This window comes from Dunckerocampus dactyliophorus, chromosome 2, assembly GCF_027744805.1.
Source record: "Dunckerocampus dactyliophorus isolate RoL2022-P2 chromosome 2, RoL_Ddac_1.1, whole genome shotgun sequence".
NCBI classification, from domain to species: domain Eukaryota; kingdom Metazoa; phylum Chordata; class Actinopteri; order Syngnathiformes; family Syngnathidae; genus Dunckerocampus; species Dunckerocampus dactyliophorus.
In genome coordinates, this window is record NC_072820.1 from 29,519,262 (window position 1) to 29,539,316 (window position 20,055).

General features: G+C 43.4%; 1 protein-coding gene across 2 annotated transcripts in view; it reads right to left on the reverse strand.

Moving 5' to 3' along the window:
- Positions 1–20,055, reverse strand: part of dock1 (dedicator of cytokinesis 1) — a 233,058-nt gene that overhangs the window by 146,515 nt on the left and 66,488 nt on the right. For both annotated transcript variants that reach the window (XM_054800773.1, XM_054800780.1), the window contains exons 24-27: positions 15,210–15,280; positions 5,592–5,698; positions 4,849–4,976; positions 1,014–1,109 (exon numbers count right to left, since the gene is read on the reverse strand). In XM_054800773.1, the coding sequence (XP_054656748.1) occupies positions 1,014–1,109; positions 4,849–4,976; positions 5,592–5,698; positions 15,210–15,280 (402 nt within the window). The remainder of the gene's footprint in view (positions 1–1,013; positions 1,110–4,848; positions 4,977–5,591; positions 5,699–15,209; positions 15,281–20,055) is intronic.

The following is a 20,055-nucleotide window of genomic DNA, read 5'->3' on the forward strand; positions in this document are numbered from 1 at the left end:
AATTTACCTACAATTGGCCCCAAATGTACACTGTTTATCCATTACGTCCATACAACACGCCACCATCAGTGGCCCTAAAATTGACATTATTTGTCCTCACAAGTCTGTGCCATGGCTTAGCAGTGTTTAAGAGGGTCATAAATGAAACCAGGAACTGCCCTTGGAGAAGCTTCCATCATAAAAATGTATGAAAATGTTGTATTTCTGCCGACTAATTGACATAAACGTACCTCGAGGCGGCCTAAAATGTATATTATTTAACTATTAAGCCCTCACAACACACCTAAATCATGACTTTGCTGTATTTAAGGAGGTCATAAATGAAACCATTAAGCACCATTGAGAAGTTTCCATCATGAAGATATATAAAACGTTTGCAAACAATACATTGTTTGCTTTTACTAGCCAGTTGTGTCAGACATCATGTACTAATAACACACCATCAATTCAGACCAAAAATTTGCATTGTTTTGTCACTGTTGTGTTGCTCGGGGTGTCATAAATGTACCATCAAGTACTCTGAGAGAAGCTTCCATAAAAAAAATACATTAAAAGTTTGCATTTATTACCCACTTGTGTCAAAGTCGCTCGACAAATGAATACAGATAGGACGTTCACAAAAAAAAAAGGAAACAAATCACAAAATAAAGTTGGCATTCACAGTACTTTTGGAGCTCCTCAAAAAATGGATTAAAGTCATGCAAATTGAGCAATGTATTTATACCATGACGGATGCACAAATTGCTGCCAGGCATCACAAATCTGCTAATGAGTGAGGGATCAGACACACACTCAGATAACAAACATATAAAAGTGGATCAGGCTGCCAAATGCAACACACACGCACGCACACGCAAGGATAAGAACGGCAGGCAGATCAAACCCACTCAGACTGAGGGTGAAAGCAAGACTTTGCCTTTCATGATAGCTTTCAGGAAGCCTCTAATAGCCTCTAAGAGTATGTGTGTGTGAGAGAAAGATGGAAGGAGGGAGAAAGGATGCTGCCGACTTACAATGTGGGGAGAGTCGCGGCCCATGGAGATGACTGTCCTGTTCACAGTCCTCAGCAGCTTCTCCATGATGATCTGCACGTGCCACTGGGTGGGACCCTCCACAAATACACAATATGAATATGAGCACAGGACCACAAAACTAACATGATTAAGCCTTATTAATATGCTCAGTCTGCCATCGTAACAAAAAGATGTGGATTGACGTGATGCGCATGCTTTAATGACAGTAAAAAATTATAAAATAAATTTGTTACCACGCTATTTTTGACAACCCTAATAATATTTGATAATAATAATAAAAATACAGCTCACCGTTTTCCTACTTGAAAGTTGGCCCTCAGCCAAATGCAATGAGCATCAATACAATCAAGGGTGCAGACAAGGCCGTACATCTACATGGGTTGATCTAACAAATTTTAAGTAAATTTGATCAAATGTAGAATGACTACAGCTTCTGCTTGAGCATCAACAAGTAGCAAGCAGCTGTTTAACTCCAATGGAAAAAACAGGCACACGTCACTCACTGACGGTGATGCTGGGAACACCAAGGTTGGCGATGTTAGCAAATTTACCTCCTGATGATGCAGTATCAGGAGCAAGGGGGTTATGTATCTTGCCTAAAGACACTTCAACATTCAACACGATCACAGGAGGACAGAGGATCAAACCCGCAAACCTTCAGGTTGGGAGACCACCACTCTACCACCTGTGCCATGTCACCCCATGTGCTCAAAAAAATTAAAGGAACACTTCGAAAACACATCAGATCTAAACTGGGGGAAAAATGATCTTGAATATGTTTCCTGATAATAAGTGGGTGATGTATTAGTAACAAAATGATGCCACATCATTTGATAGAAATGAAAATGATCACCCTATAGAGGGGGGAAATCAAAGACACCCCAAAAATGAAAGTGAAAAAATGATGCAGCAGACTGGTCCATTTTGCTAAAATGTCACTGTAGCAACTCAAAATGATTCTCAGTAGTTTGTGTGGCCCCCACGTGCTTGTACGCATGCCTGACAACGTCGGGGCATGCTCCTAATGAGACTACGGATGGTGTCCTGGGGGATCTCCTCCCAGATCTGGACCAGGGCATCAACGAGCTCCTGGACAGTCTGAGGAGCAACCTGGCGGCGCCAGATGGACCTAAACATAATGTCTCAGAGGTGTTCTATTGGGTTTAGGTCAGGTGAACGTGGGGGCCAGTCAATGGTATCAATTCCTTCATCCTCCAGGAACTACCTGCATACACTAGCCACATGAGGTCGGGCATTGTCGTGGACCAGGAGGAACCCAGGTCCCACTGCACCAACACCTGACTGCATGGGTTATAGACTATCTCACCAACAGACCACAGTATGTGAGGCTCCGTCACTGTGTGTCTGACATGGTACTCTGCAGGTGCCCCTCAGGGTACGGTGCTCTCCCCTTTCCTCTTCACCCTCTACACCTCGGACTTCACACACAACTCCACACAGTGTCACATCCAGAAGTTCTCCGATGACACAGCCATCATTGGCTGTGTTTCAGAGGGGAATGATCTGGAATACAGGACGGTCATCAGGGACTTTGTCAGCTGGAGTGAGCTTAACCAGCTGCAACTCAACACCAGCAAGACAAAGGAGATGATCATTAACTTCCAGAGGAAAACATCTCACTTCACACCGGTGAACATCCAGGGAGCGGACATAGAGTTGGTAGACAGCTACAAATTCCTGGCTGTTCACCTTAACAACAAACTGGACTGGTCTGTCAACACCCACGCCCTCTACAAGAAGGGCCAGAGTCACTTCCACCTGCTGAGGAGACTGAGGTCCTTTGGTGTGTGCAGGACTCTTTTACGGACCTTTTATGACTCTGTGGTGGCCTCAGCCATCTTCTATGCTGTGGGCTGCTGGAGAGGGGGCAGCACGGACAGGGACAGGAGCAGAATCAATAGACTGATCAGGAGAGCGAGCTCCGTCCTGGACGGTCCTCTGGACTCCGTGGAGGAAGTGGGGGAGAGAAGGATGTTGGCTAAGCTGACATCCATCATGGACAACACCTCTCACCCCCTACATGACACTGTGGGTTCCCTTAGCAGCTCCTTCAGCAGCAGACTGTTACACCCACAGTGTAAGAAGGAGAGGTTCCGCAGGTCCTTCATACCGACCGCTGTCAGGCTCTACAACACCTGCACCACTTGAACCATGTGTCACTATCTTGCTTGTATCTTGTATCTTGCTTGCTGCTGTAACAAGTGAATTTCCTGCTGTGGGATAAATAAAGTACAATACAATACAATACAATACCAGCGTAGGTTCTGACAATGGGTCCAAGGATTTCATCCCAATACCTAATAGCAGTCAGGGTGCCATTATCTAACCTGTAGAGGTCTGTGCGTCCTTCCAGGGATATGCCTCCCCAGACCATCACTGACCCACCACCAAAACGGTCATGCTGAATGATGCTGCAGGCAGCATAACGTTCTCCACGGCATCTCCAGACCCTTTCACGTCTATCGCATGTGCTCAGGTTGAACTTGCTCTCCTGACCACATGCGACAGACGTGAAAGGGTCTGGAGATGCCGTGGAGAACGTTATGCTGCCTGCAACATCATTCAGCATGACCGGTTTGGTGGTGGGTCAGTGATGGTCTGGGGATGCATATCCCTGGAAGGACGCATAGACCTTTACAGGTTAGATAACGGCACCCTGACTGCTATTAGGTATCGGGATGAAATCCTTGGACCCATTGTCAGAACCTACACTGGTGCAGTGGGACCTGGGTTCCTCCTGGTCCACGACAATGCCAGACGTCATGTGGCTAGTGTATGCAGGTAGTTCCTGGAAGATGAAAGAATTGATACCATTGACTGGCCCCCACGTTCACGTGACCTAAACCAAATAGAACACCTCTGGGACATTATGTTTAGGTCCATCCGGTGCCGCCAGGTTGCTCCTCAGACTGTCCAGGAGCTCGTTGATGCCCTGGTCCAGATCTGGGAGGAGATCCCCCAGACACTATCCGTAGTCTCATTAGGAGCATGCCCCGACGTTGTCAGGCATGCGTACAAGCACGTGGGGGCCACACAAACTAATGAGAATCATTTTGAGTTGCTACAATGACATTTTGGCAAAATGGACCAGTCTGCTGCATCATTTTTTCACTTTCATTTTTGGGGTGTCTTTAATTTCCCCCCACTATAGGGTGATCATTTTCATTTCTATCAAATGATGTGGCATCATTTTGTTACTAATACATCACCCACTTATTATCAGGAAAGATATTCAAGATCATTTTCCCCCCAGTTTAGATCTGATGTGTTTTCGAAGTGTTCCTCTAATTTTTTAGAAGTATATATATATATATATAATTATATTATTATTATATATTATATAATAATATGATACAGTATCTAGATATAAAATAATAATAATACATACTAATACAGTCGTCCCTTGTCACTTGGAGGTTCAAACATCGCTCCCTCACTCTAATTAATTAATAAACGATGGCTGTTTCATGGTTTACTATGGCCTATTATTAGTAAAAAAAAGAAGAAAAAAAAAGTTTGTATTATTACAAATCCATAATGTCCTTTTCGGACATGTTGAACTGTGCAGGTGTAAACAGGTGATTCTTCAATGCAACTCTTGTTTGAATGCAACTCAAGTTTGAAATATAGAAATCCAAACTTTGAGCAGAGACAACATTTGCAATGCATACACTACAGGGAGGAAGTAAATACACACAGTAATTAGATTCCGCAACCATACAGTAAACTGCTTGTTTAAGCAGGGGACAGTCAGTGTGCACAAGGTCGCCCACAGGGAGCTTTCGTTCCTCACCACGTCCTTCCTGTAGAGCACTTCCAGGATGTCACTGAGCAGCTGGCAGCAAGCCTTGGGCTCCTCTCGCCTCTCCAGGTGGAACTTCAGCTGCTCTGTCATCAGTGGCAGGAGGATCTCACGGCAATCTGCGGGGACAGCGCCAGCAAAAATTCACATGGTGACAGAGGCGACATATGCTGCCAGATACAGATGGGCGGCGCTCGCTAATGGATTCCTCAAATCTCGGGAATTAAACGCCAGCGATGCATTTGATTATTAGGATGTTTTGCTTTAGTATGGCAAAGTGATGTGTGAAACCTGTGAGAATGTCAAAGGCAGCAATAAAAAAATACTAATTAAAAGACGCAGTGTTACAAAGAATAAATAAATATGCTAAGTGTGATTCGGTTTGGCTTATGGATAATCATAATTTGGAGGAACAGAACTTTATATATATCCACCAATGCATATTCCTGCATTTTGCCGTTGAGAGTAGTCCATTATTCACAGTGAAAATAAGGTACATGGGACAAAAAAATGCCCCATTTCCATAATCCTGCAATTATATTTGAGGGTTGGTAATTGCACCTTTCCACCTGCCATGGTGACTAACATTGCCTCTAGAGGAAGATGGTGGTAGTGCAAGAAGTTCCGGAAACAATGTATTATTTCAGTTAAATAGAATATTGACATTTCCAATTACCTTTAAGCAAAACTGGCTTAGATGGTTCTAATACTGCACCTTGAGTGTGTATTCTCACCGTGATGCATAAAGAGATCGCTGTGGACGATGTCGATCAGACAGTCCAGCTTCTGCTTCACTAGGCGACCTGGAGGAACCTTCAGGATGAACTCGGTGAACAGCTTGCTGTGGAGGTAAAACAAAACAAAGGGTCAACCTCATCAGGCATCAGGTGTTGCTTGACTGCTTCCGATGGCAGGCAATCATCCAGATGTTCAGCAAGGTTGGGACCAACCAAGCCAGACTGAACTCCATGATCGAGTGGCTCGCTAACCTATCGCACTGATTATCTTGTTACTCTTGGAGCACATTTCGGCAGCAAGTGACCTTTAGGTCCTTAGAAACAGGAAAACATGACAATCCCAAGCTGATGATGGTCTATAGATGGACCTTTCAAGGAACAAAACAATTAAGTGTTGACCTAACCTCCAAATTCAGTTCAATTCTGTGGTTCTTAGGCAAAGAAGTTAGGACTTCATAAAGCCTAAAATTTAACAATTCAAAGCTTCTTAGAATTTGTGGCGTTGGGTTGCGGTGTTAATAAAAAATATTTATGACGTCTCGTCGGCTACATGTAGGTGTGTGATGATTTTAAAGTTAATGCACACGTTATTGTACATCTAATATCCTACTACATTGATGAACAGATGTCACTCAGAAAGAAACTGTCTTGCAATAATAAATAAAGGAATCTGGTAAATTTCCTAACAAATTGAAAACTGCTAAAGTAGTTCCAATTTTCAAAAATGGAGACAAACATCAACTTACAAACTACCTACTTATTTTCTAAAATAATCAAGAAGTTGTTCAATAACAAATGTATTAATAAGAATGAATTACTCGCGGATAGCCAATAAGGATGTTTATTTGTATGCATTTATTTATGTATTTATTTTATTCATTAATATATATGATTATTATTTATTGTGATCGTGAAAAATGCAAATTATATTACGATACTGCTATTACTATTACGATACTGCTACATTACCTGATCACTTTTCTATGTATTAAAAAGATAACATATGAAATACAGGAAGTGAATAAATGTACAGCAATAGATGTGAAACGGACGGGGGGTAGGATTAAATAAGCTTTGCTTCTTCCTACACCTTTGGACATGTGGAACTGTGAATTGTAATATGTGATGTATTCCAACTTGTATGTTCAAATAAAATTAAACCATTACCATGACCAACCACATGAAAAATGAAAATGAACGATAATGTAGCAGACCCGGGTCATTGAGAGGTCAAGAAGTAAACTTCCTCCTTTAATCAGTCAGCTAGCTAATTCTGTCGAGAAAACCATTTTGATGAAAAAGATGTCGAAAAGAAAGAAAGATACGAAGTACAGTGCAAAACCATGCTGCACCAGAAGTTACATATCATGTGCAACCCAGTGTTGCCAACTTTTAAATTTTCTTGCTAAATCTGGCGACTTTCCAAGCCCTCTTGGTGACTTATTTTCTCCAAAGCGACTACCAACAAATGTAAAGACATCGTTGAGAGATTTTTCTGGTATTTGGAGAAAGTGAAAGCACATATTGTTCTGAGCGGTTAGTGTACAGTCAGCTGCCGGCGCACACTATCTGCCTCTCCCGGAGTCACCACCTCGGCGATTAGCGTGTCACGGACTCCGAGCACATAGCTACAGTGCACTTCTCGTTATTAAACATATTGCTATATTGCAATATCCAGTTAATTACATTTATTTTACTGTGCAGTAACTTGCTTCAGAGTCAACTAAAAACTCCCTCACCATTTTTTTTCTCTCCCGCGCAGTGAGACTCTCTGCATACACTAGCTTACCTCCCCCTCCCTTGCTCATCAAATCAGAAGTCAAAACGCAGTCTAGATGCATTCACGGACTTGCCAAGTCAGATATTTTACATTCATTTAAAAAATGCACATTTCCCCTACTTTGGTGTTAAAACAAAAAATCACAGCGCTCAGCGAAGGAAGCCGCAACAAGGAGGTTGAAGAGCAGCATGCGGCTCCAAAGCCGCGGGTTCCTAACCCCTGCACTAACCCTTCCCCAATTTCCCCTTCTCAAACGACAACAATTATTGATGTGACCATCGCTGTCTTTTCTCTCTCTTCTCTCTCTTTTTTCTTCGTAAGTCGTCCCTCTAGCCATGTTCTGTTCAGTGGTCTTGACAATAAATTTCCAATGGAATTGAAACAGATACCAGACTCACCTGTTGTAAAGCAACTGTTCTGGCAAAACAAGTTCACTCATACTGCATGGCTAAGCCACTGAACAGGACAGGCTTAAAAAAATAAAATAAAATAAATTAATTAAGAGGAAAAAAATGATTGCAAAGTCAAATGCCACAGCCCCCGTGTAGGAATATTAATACTGAGCAAGGCATCGGCAAAGTAAATACGAACAGATAAGCGCAAAATGGACAAACTGGTGAGGAAGGCAGGCTCTGTCACTGGCAATGAAATGGACAGCCTGACATCTGTGGCAGAGTAAAGGACACTGAGGAAGCTCCTTTCATCATGGACAACCAGCATCATCTCCCAACAGAAGAGCAGTTTCAGTGGCAGATTACTATCACTACCCTGCTCCACCGAAAGACTTGCGGCTTTTCAACACAACAGAAGTGGAGCGATGAAAACACACACAGGACTGGACTTATTCGATTATTATGTATTATTATTATGATTATTATGTATTATTGCACTACAAATTTGACATGATCTGTTCCATATTTATTTATTTATTGTTACTCTATTTTCTTATTTGTCTTGTGTTGCATGTCTTGCCTTGGATGGTTTATTTTATTTTGTGATTAAGTTAATTGTGACATTTCTGCAAAGCTGCTAGAAATGTGAATTTGTCTTGGAGATCAATAAAGTATCTATCTATCTATCTATCTATCTATCTATCTAGTTGCATTTTTGATCTAGGATGGTCTGAATACTACTAAATACAGCCACAAAGTCGCGCGGCTGGCAACACTGATCCCTTCTGCAACATGTTCTTAATCTCAGACCAGATGCATTTGAGGTGTGTTAAGAAGCAGGCGTACATTGCAAAGAAATATGCACACAGTCCATAATAATGAGTTTATGAGCGAGGGAGAACACGCAGCGGCAGATCTAGGGGAAAAAAAGAAAAAAAAAAAGTGGTGCCAAATGTATCTGTAGTGATCCAAAATGTATTTGTGGCAGGCCCCCTGTAGCTAAATGAATGTATGGGAAACACTGATGTTTGAGGAACATGATTGTAGACATGCTGTGATGAAGCAACTGTTCTAATTAACACCTCTATTCAATTAACTGAAGAGTCTCCTATAGTCACAGGGTATGTTTTTTACAAAAGCAAACAACCATCTCTAATTAGCGCTGGTCAATTAACATCGGCAGCTGTGGCAAGATGGCAGTTTCTTTGCAGTTTAGGCCGATAAATGCCCCAACTATGATTACAGCATTTACGAGTTGGCACTATATAAATAATAATTGGCTTCACTTGACTAGACGAGAGCCAACCAACCAAGATTCCCAGTGCTTTGTGCCGTTTTTTCAATAAAATGAAGCTCAATATGACAAAATTCTTTGGTCAAGCAGTGTGAACAGAGCATATGTTAGAACCGATGACAGTAAGTTTTCCTCCAGGTTTGCTGCAAGTGAGAGCAGGCTCATTGTAGTTTCGATAAAGCACAGCACACCCACAGTATAAGCACTGAATAAAGCTGGAACATGAAGTGTGGGCATTACGAGGCCTTCAGCGTCGATGGGTTCACTCTAAAACAAAGTCATCGTCTCAAACGCCGACTTGCAAAGCAGCCTCATCTGCTGACGTACGTTTCCCCTTGTTAGGCCATTCACACGTCAACACCACCGACATCAAACTGTGTGCGTCAGAGCCTGAAAACAGCCACACACACACACATGTATATGAAACGTAAATGAGCGGCAGGATGCTCGTTATGTTGGTGAGCGTTGGATGAAGGAGCGAAAGAAAAGGTGCTGGCAGGGGATAAAAGTGGCCCCCTCGCCCACGAGGCTTCAAATTAGCAGCCTCTGGTTCAGCCGCTTGGGCCAGGTTCGACGTTAACAACGGGAGCAGCTGATGATGCCGCCTCGACATGGTCAACCGCTAAAATAAGCTGTGATTTGCGGGAAGGGATGAGTCTTGCTGCTTTTTGGCCATTTTGAGCAAAATTGCTGTCAGATAGAGCTCTTGTCATAATCCTTATATGGTAGCCCTCGTAATCTTATATAGTAATCCCTCGTTTATTGCAGTTAATTGGTTCCGTGATTGGTTCCCGACCGTGATAAATGAATTTCAGCAATGTAGGATTACTTCAGATTCCTTATTATAAATCAAATATTTTTGTAGTTACAGCATAGAAAACCTCTTTATGTTTTTTAATTTTATTATAGCCCTCTAGACATGAAATAACACCCCTATTGTCACCTTTACACGGATATTAGCTAATTTAGTAGACATAAGCAGAGAAAACATATACTGTATATATATTTTTTTTCAAAATGGCACCGCTCGAGTAGCTGCCAGTTACAGCAGCTCTGTACTTTTCTTCCACCTTTTAGGGTTTTTATAGTATTTTAGTTTTCTTCTTACATTTCTTTTGGTCGCATTTTGTCGAGTGTGCAGCTATGGAGGTTCATATTGTTACTTTTGTAATCTGCGCCTTGATACTCTTTGAACTTTTCAGTTCAACTGTGGGAAACCTCTTCAGCCATGGCTCCCCATTCAACCAAGGCTCCATTGTTTACACCCGGGATCAGCTGTTAGCCCTGTGCCACACACCCCCTCTCTGCGTGGAGAGGCCGGAGATCCCCAAGGAGCTGCAGTGGAGGAGAAGAGGATGCAGGTCGGGAGTGAAGTGTAAGAAGCGGAAAAGACGGTACAAGCCATGTCTACCGTCTGTCATCATGGGGAACGTAAGATCTCTCCCCAACAAGATGGAAGAGCTAACGGCGCTGAACCGACTGTAGAGGGAGTACCGGGAATGCAGCCTCATGTGCTTCACGGAGACGTGGCTGAGTGAGCTTTCTCCGGATTCACATGTCGCTGGGTCGTTCTGATCACAACCTCGTCCATCTCGTCACAGACTACACTCCAGTAGTGAATAGACAACCCCCTGTGAAGAGGCCTGTGAAGCAGTGGTCTGAGGAGAGCAGTGCTAGGCTCAGAGACTGCTTCCAGACAACAGACCGGGAAGCGCTCTGTAGTCCCCATGGCAGTGACATTGACAGCATGACGCACTGCATCACAGACTATATCAAGATCAAGGCCCTGCTCAACAAGAAGAAGAGGGTCTTCAACTCGGGGGACAAGGAGGAGCTGCGCAGAGTCCAGAGGGAACTCCGGCATAAGATCAGGAAGGGGAAGGACTGCTACAGGAGGAAACTGGAGAAGCGGCTGGAGCAGAATAATGCCAGGGAAGTCTGGAGAGGCCTGCAGACCATCACAGGCCATGGCAAAGGAGTGGGGAGAGACCAAGCCAGTGGGGACAAGATCTGGGCAGATGAGCTCAATCTGTTTTTCAACAGATTTGAGTCTGCCGCCCCTCCATCCCCTACCCATTCACCACTCTTCACCCCCACATCCACATCCCAGCCATCCTCTACCCCCCTCTCCATAACTGATGATCAGGTGAGAAGTCAACTAAAGAAGACCAAGGCAAGGAAGGCCCCGGGACCGGACGGCATCAGCCCAAGAATCATCAAGGACTGTGCTGACCAGCTCTGTGGAGTGTTAAGGCACTTGTTCAATCTCAGCCTGAGCCTGGAGAAAGTCCCGGCCCTGTGGAAGACCTCCTGTGTGGTCCCCATACCAAAGACACCGCGTCCCAAGGAGCCTAACCACTTCAGGCCTGTTGCCTTGACCTCTCACCTGATGAAGACCATGGAGAGGATTATCCTGCAGCACCTGCGACCCCTGGTGGGCACTCAGCTGGACCCCCTGCAGTTTGCTTACCGGCTTCGGATCGGAGTGGACGACGCAGTGATCTACCTGCTGCACAGATCACTGCTACACCTGGAGGACAGCAGGAGCGCTGTGAGGGTCATGTTTTTTGACTTCTCCAGTGCCTTTAACACTATCCAGCCGTCACTACTCAGAGTGAAGATGGAGAGTGTGGGAGTAGACCAACAACTGACTGCATGGATTATAGACTACCTTACCAACAGACCACAGTATGTGAGGCTCCGTCACTGTGTGTCTGACATGGTACTCTGCAGGTGCCCCTCAGGGTACGGTGCTCTCCCCTTTCCTCTTCACCCTCTACACCTCGGACTTCACACACAACTCCACACAGTGTCACATCCAGAAGTTCTCCGATGACACAGCCATCATTGGCTGTGTTTCAGAGGGGAATGATCTGGAATACAGGACGGTCATCAGGGACTTTGTCAGCTGGAGTGAGCTTAACTAGCTGCAACTCAACACCAGCAAGACAAAGGAGATGATCATTAACTTCCAGAGGAAAACATCCCACTTCACACCGGTGAACATCCGGGGAGCGTACACAGAGTTGGTAGACAGCTACAAATTCCTGGGTGTTCACCTTAACAACAAACTGGACTGGTCCGTCAACACCCACGCCCTCTACAAGAAGGGCCAGAGTCGCCTCCACCTGCTGAGGAGACTGAGGTCCTTTGGTGTGTGCAGGACTCTCTTACGGACCTTCTATGACTCTGTGGTGGCCTCAGCCATCTTCTATGCTGTGGGCTGCTGGAGAGGGGGCAGCACGGACAGGGACAGGAGCAGGATAAATAGGCTGATCAGGAGAGCGAGCTCTGTCTTGGACGGTCCTCTGGACTCCGTGGAGGAAGTGGGGGAGAGAAGGATGTTGGCTAAGCTGACATCCATCATGGACAACACCTCTCACCCGCTACATGACACTGTTGTTTCCCTGGGCAGCTCCTTCAGCAGCAGACTGTTACACCCACGGTGTAAGAAGGAGAGGTTCCGCAGGTCCTTCGTACCGACCGCTATCAGGCTCTACAACTGAACCTTTTTGTATTCACTATGTCACTATGCATTCTTTCCTTGTGTATCTTGCTTGCTGCTGTAACATGTGAATTTCCCTGCTATGGGATTAATAAAATACTACTACTACTACTACTACTACTAAAATAAGCCATTTAAGACATACATATGACTCATGCTCATGTGTGTTGCAATAAATGTGTTCTGGAAGGACTGGAAGTGAGGTTGGGGGTTCAGAATTGAGTGGATTACGGCTGCAACAGTTGCCTGCGTTATTATTATGATTATTATGTTTTTATTATTGTGCCTGTTGTGAGGTAATCCTACAATAAAAGCCTATTGTTCCAGCAGTCGAGTCTGGGGCTTGTGTGTCTCACCGAACATTATAGTAACATTACTGACAGTGACCAGTGTAGAATACAACACAGCATCACGTCTTTGAATGCATCTTCAGAATGCCTTATATTTGTATTTTAGTTCATTTAGCCATTTTTATGCTTACAATTTTAAACTTTTTAAAATACAAATAATAGGCCGTATTCAACCACGAAACGGCATGATTTTTTAATTATGTTTTTGAAAAATCATGATGAGTAAGGCCGCAAAATTCAAATCAGAATGTGGCAAGGGACAACTATACTGTATGCCTTTCTATAAATTCACCTGTTATGAATTTTGCTGCTCCTCCCTGAGCTACAACCTGATCGTGGTGGAGGAGTTTGCATGTCCCGCTGATCCTAGGAGTAAGTTGTCAAGGGCTTTTATGCCCCTGTAGGGTCACCCACGACAAGCAGGTCCTAGGTGAGGTACCAAACAGAGTGGCTCTGAAGACCCTAATGAAGAGACAAAACATTGGGCCTAGTTTTCCCACGTTAGGAAGCGGGCCTGGAGGTGGGGAACGATGGCGACCACCTGGTGGCCGGGCCTATGGGTGCCCCCTCCAATGAGCTCACCACTCATGGGAGGGGCCAAATGGGTCAGGTGCAGAGTGAGCTGGGTGGCAACCAAAAGCGGGGACCTTTGGTGGTCCGATCCTTGGCTGCAGAAGCGAGATTTGGGCACGTGTAATGTCACCTCTCTGGTGGGGAAGGAGCCTGAGCTGGTGCACGAGGTGGAGACGTTCCGGCTAGATAGAGCCGTACCCTGCTGAATGCACAGTAAGGGCTCTGGAACCAGTCCACTTGAGAGGAGCTGGACTTTATTCCACTCAGACTTGCGGCCATGTGTTTTGGACACTCGGGTGAAGAGAGGGGCGGAGCTGTCAACTGATAACCAGCTAGTGGTGATTTGGCTCCGATGGTGGGGGAGGATGCTGGTCAGACCTGGCAGGCTTGGCAGACATGGGAGGAGTTCAGACAAGCCATGGAGTACGGCTTCCGGATGGTTTCAAAGAGATTCTGGACTTCCACCGTCTCAGGAGGAGGAAGCAGTGCACAATCAACACCGTGTATGGTGGGGATGGTGTGCTGCTGACCTCGACTCAAGATGTTGTAGGCCGGTGGAAGGAATACTTCTAAGACCTCCTCAATCCCACCGACTTGCTTCCTATGAGGAAGCAGTGCCTTGAGACTCCACGGTGGGCTCTCCTATGTCTGGGGCTGAGGTTGTCAAAAAGCTTCTCGGTGGCTTCCCGGGGGTGAATGAGATGCGCCCAAAGTTTCTTAAGGCCCTGGATGCGGTTAAAAGCGTGCGAAATATGTTTTCTCCATAGTGTGGCTGGGATCTCCCTGAGAGATAATTTGAGAAGCACTGTCATCTGGGAGAAACTCGGAGTCGAACCACTACTCCTCCACATTGAGAGGAGCCAGATGAAGTGGCTTGGGCATCTGTTCAGGATGCCTCCCGGACGCCTTCCTGGGGAGGTGTTCAGGGCACGTCCGACTGGTAGGAGGCCCCGGGGAAAACCCAGGACACATTGGAGAAAATATGTCTCTCAACTGGCCTGGGAATACCTCGAGATCCGCCGGGAGGAGATGGATGAAGTCTGGGCTACCCTGCTTCGGCTCCTGCTACCACGATAAACGGTAGAAGATGGATAGATGGATGGATGGACAGATTTTGCTGTTCAGATCCTTGCTAGAGAGCAGCAAGTTGTACAAAAAGTACTGAAACATTCAACAGTTGAGAGAAGGTCAGATTAAGTTCACCTGGTTATGGTGCATTTTAAGTTCATCCTGAAATTTCACCCAAAAGCTGGATATCCCTAAGTTTTTGTGAGTGTATCTTTTAGCAACAAAACAGTCCATATTTTGTCGCAACAAAAAAATGAATTTGCACACAGCTCTTGTGGCTGACGGGGTGGAGTACTCATTTCCCCGATGCACAGCTGGCTGGGACTGCGACGGCATGCTAAATATTTGCTGAATTTAACAAAGGTTTATTGGATTACGATTGCTGTCTGCACATTTGAACAACGGGAGCAAAGGAGTGCAGGGAGCTGGAAAGTGCACTGAACCAATGGCCTCCTTTACTGACTATAAGGGAGACTGAAGATGTGAACCTTCTCTTTATGTATGTTTTTTTGTTTAACGTAATAAATGAAGGACCAATAGGGGCTTTGTTTATCACATAAGTTTGATTTATTACTGTTTTATGTTGCATTTCTGTTCAGTTTGGCTTGGAACAGCACATAATTGAATTAATGGAGGTGCCAGTGCTTCCTTACCTCAGTTCCTTCGGGTCAAACACCAGCTTGACATCATTAACGATAGTAGGAATGTATTTCAGTGCAGCACCCTGAACAAAAAAAAACAAAAAAACACAGTGGCATCATTTTCAACTTAATTTCAAGTAGTTTAGCATGTAAAACGTTCTATATTACAGGTGGTCCTCGGTTTACCGCACGCCGTGTTAACAAGGTGTTCCCATAAATGATATTAATCTGTTTTTATTAATCTGTTTTTATTAATTGTAATTTTCAATTGTTAAATGTATTAGTAAAATGAAGTTTATGAAAAATGACAACATATTCATTATATAATATATATACAGTCAAACTTGTCTATAGCGGCCACGAGAGGGAGTCTGCAAAAGTGGCCGCTATAGGCAGGTGGCCTCTATAGACAGGTTGGCGTCCAGTTTGAATGTTGACCAATAGAGGAAAAAAAAGAAAAAAAAAGGGAAAATAATAATAATAATAATAATGTTGACCAGTAGAGGGCACTGCGGACTGCGGATAAAAGTTATACAGCACTACTAGGCTTGTTATTATCATGGTTCATGGTTTTAATTCATCCTGAACATGCATATGAGTCAAACAGTAGCACATCACATAGTACAATTCACAATTTTGCATGTCCAAAAAGGAGTAGGAAGAAGCAAAGATTATTTAATCCTACCCCTCATCAGTTTCACATCAGTTGCAATACATTTATTCACCTCTGGTTCTTCCAAGTGTACTTTGTAGGTCTACTTGACAATGTAGTGCAATCATAGCCAAGGTTTTTACTTACTAAAAGGAAGCTAGAGGCTTAATAATAACTGATAGAATATATCCACCACCCACAGAACAAAGCTGTGCTAGTAATGTCTTACGCTTGTTTTTAATATTTTACTTTTTATACGGCAGAGTGTCATTACAGCTTTAGTTCATCAGGAAGTGACGGGAAGTGACGGTGGGCGTCCCGAGCAGGAGAGCTAGTCTCTGTGCTAGCTGTGAGTTTGGAGAGAGTTGGGAAGTGTGTTTATGTTGGCGTGGATGTAAAGTCCTGCAGTGTTCTCCGCTGTTAATAAAGCCATTAAAGTGCATCGGCGACGTGAGTCTCTCCTTCCCCACAACAAGCGGCATTACAGTATTGACCAGTGCACACCAGGAAATAAACGGTGTCACTTGTTACAGGCATTGGCTGGACAGCTATGTAGTGGGGCTTGTTTAACCTTTGCCTTGTGGGCAACAGGAAGGAGAGACGATGCTGAGAGATGTGTGTGTGTTCTGAGCTGCTGTCTGGTGGCCGCGTTCAATAAATAAAGTTGGCAGAAGAAACAGGAGAAGTTTCCTTCTTTGCTTTGGAGCTGAATAACACTGACAAGTTAACAGACTAGTAGCGAACAGAAAAGAAGACGGCTTTGTTTGTGTCGAATACAGAAGATGAGGACTTTGATGGATTTGTGGATGAGGATTGATGAAAAATAACGTGAGTACATTCTAAAATACTTCAATTAAGTACAACCGAACTCAGTTTTGCTCCCGCTGCCGCATGCATGCTAGCGTATGATTTTTTTAAATTGTAGCGTCGCTGGGAGCACGTCCTGTTCCCAGCCTAATTTGCGGTAATGTTTTGGTGCAAATGCTCTTAAAGTTACATGTTTGACCAGGAAATAGCAAGCTCAAAAGAAGACGGCTTTTTTATGCGGAAGAACTGACAGTTTGTGTGGATCTTATGAATGATTGTGACTGAGCTAGGACTCAGTAATTAAAGTCTACACACGACGGCTTCATTGACTGAAAAACAAAACTTTTTCGTGCATGAAGCTTCGACTTGAGTCGGTAATTTGGCCGCTATATGCGGTCAGATATTGACCAAGGGAAACAAAATGGGTGGCCGCTGGCCGCGTTGTACAGGTGACTGCTATACACAGGGTCTATAACATGTAAATTTGCTGTGGGGGATTTTTCAGTGGCTGCTATAGGCAGGTGGCCGTTCTATAAAGGTGGCCGCTAAGACAGGTTTGACTGTGTGTGTGTGTATGTATATATATATATATATATATATATATATATATATATACATATACATATATATATATACATATATATATATATATATACACATATATATATATACATATACATATATACATATATATATACATACATATATATATATATACATACATATATATATATATACATACATATATATATATATATACACATATATATATATATATATATATACATATATATACATATATATATATATACATACACACACACACACACACACACACACACACACACACACACAGAGTATATACATTTTTCAAGTTATTTATAATGCTATTGGCTAATAATATAATGCTAATTATGCTATTAATAATAGTGCTATTGGCCAGGGGTGCCGTATAAAGGGGAAAAGTCAGGACAATTCCAAGGTCCCTTGACTGCCAGAGGAACTAAAAAAAAATAGGTAATTATTAATCAAATTACTAAGTAATAAACGGGGGGAAACTTTTTTTTTTTTTTCCATGGGACCCAGAATTCCTGGCTGCACTCCTGCTACTGGCTACATGACATTAAAAAGGAACCATAAAATCACCTTAATTTAGACAAAATCAGACAGAGGACGTAGTAAGTACTCCAGAACTTAGAACACCTGTAGAAATTAGTTGCACCAACCGCGTTATCATAATGCATTTTGGTTGCAGAAGCCATTTCATTGGAGGAGAGCATAGAACGCATACTTGTAGAAAATGGCTGCTTCTGTCCGCCAGAGGACCAAAAGACAGGGAAACGGTGATGGCGAGATGGTGACGTCATTGCAGCAGCCCAATGAATGCATTGCATCTGAGCAATGCATTATGGGAAACCTTCAAAATGTTGTCTTTTTCTTTATTTTAAAGTCACATTAGGTTTTGATATTTGTACATACACCTTTTGAGTGTGAAGTTGAAGAATTTAGTTCTGTTAGTAAAGTGTCTTTAAAAGATGACACCCTGAGTCAGACTGTTATGTTCTTATGTTGGGTATATTTACTGACCTCCACTGATAACTAATGGATTGACTAGCTTGTTGTGAGGGCATTGATTTCACGTGATTGGTTCTCGCCAAAGAAAGAGTTATTGCTTCCTCACTAACTGATTAGCGAAACGATCTGAAGTAAAGGAGCTGTCACGAGATTACAATTTAGCCATAAATTAGCCGCACCGCTGTGTACGTCGCAGGGTTCAAAGTTTAAGAAAAAAGTAATGGCTTTTACACCAGACCATACGGTAATATTTAAAAATTTTTATGATCTGAAACATTTAAGTGTCATAAAAAAAACAGCGAGAGAGAAACAAAGGAGGCAGTTTGAATGATGGCACACCTGGTGCTTCTGAGGACCTTTCCCATCTTTTGATTTGGTCCATTTTGTATTTATTATTATTCATTAATTCAGTTCATTGGCTAATAGCTGCCATGCTGGGATGAAATGCATTATGGAATTAAGTTACAATGGTTGCTTTTCTTTTTATTTTCAACTTTATTAATACTGTACGTGTCTTGTATATTTCTTAGGTATACCTTTTCAGTCTAAGTTGCTGTGTGATCATTTTAGATCTAGGATGACAGAGTCGGATTGTTACATTGAGTAATGACCTCCTGTGATTTCCGATGGGTTGACTCACTGGTTGTGAGTTTTCTCATAGCTCATGATTGACTCCTGTCAAATAAAGAGCTGCCTGGTCCTGAGACTCGTGCACCCCACAATATGTCTTTTATGACGTAGACATGTGCGGCTTATAGTCTGGTGCGGCTTAAATGTGTACAAATCTGTTCTTCCTTTCTAAATTTAGTGGGTGCAGTTTCACCATCCATTTGTCTCACATACCGAAAATGACGATACTTGTACCCTCTGCCAAGTTTTGACATCTATTACTACTTCAAGAGGAATAAATCTCCCTGAGCTCTCCCCACCAAGTTGGACTTTTAAGGGGGAACTCCACACCTTCATGGCTGTTGCCCCATATCAGTTTTTAATTTTGCATCAGTAAAAACTAATATGGCACCTAATTACACAGCAAGCACCCCCTAATTGCATCTGGATCTTCCAGGACAGTTGAGCATGCACACAGATCTGCTGTCTAGATCTGCGAAGGTGACGCCACCTGGCGATTGTATTATCTCAAAGCAGAGATGCAGGACGAGAAAATGCAAACACACATTTATACTGTATCTCTATATAGAGAGAGGGAGGCAAAAGATGGCGAGATAAATACCTTCAGAAGCAGCTAAAGAGCAGAAAGCCAGAGGACATCCCAGTTCACAGGACAGTGAAGGTCAGAAGGATGGAAAAAAGAGGAAGGAAACAACAGGTAAAGTATTACAGATAGAAGACAGACAAACAGCATGGCCTGATGAAGGGTACATCTGAAATGTAGGACTGCACATACTTTGTGCTAAAATAAATCAAATCAGATTAAGACATCTGGTGTTAAAATCAGACATCAAGTCGGATCTATAACATACACTTTGAAGACAAAATGTAAATAGATTTGGTGCTGCCTGTTTTGACTCGGTCATAAACACATTACAATGGGACTGTGGCTTGTCAGTCCGTACAGTAGATGGTACATAACTCTGCTGCTAAACACACCTCATATGCACCTGGGTCTACGAAAGACCTGGGTCTACAAGTCGACGTAGCAGGAGGGATCAGTGCTACCAATCTTGCGAGACTGCATTAAGCTGTGTGTGACTTTTCAAGCCAATCCAACAGTGGGGGGGAGCATTTGCCAGAAAAATAACAGCACATGCAACACAGTAGGTGTGCATGTTGTGGCAAATGGGCAAAAAAGGTCTGAAGGGTCTT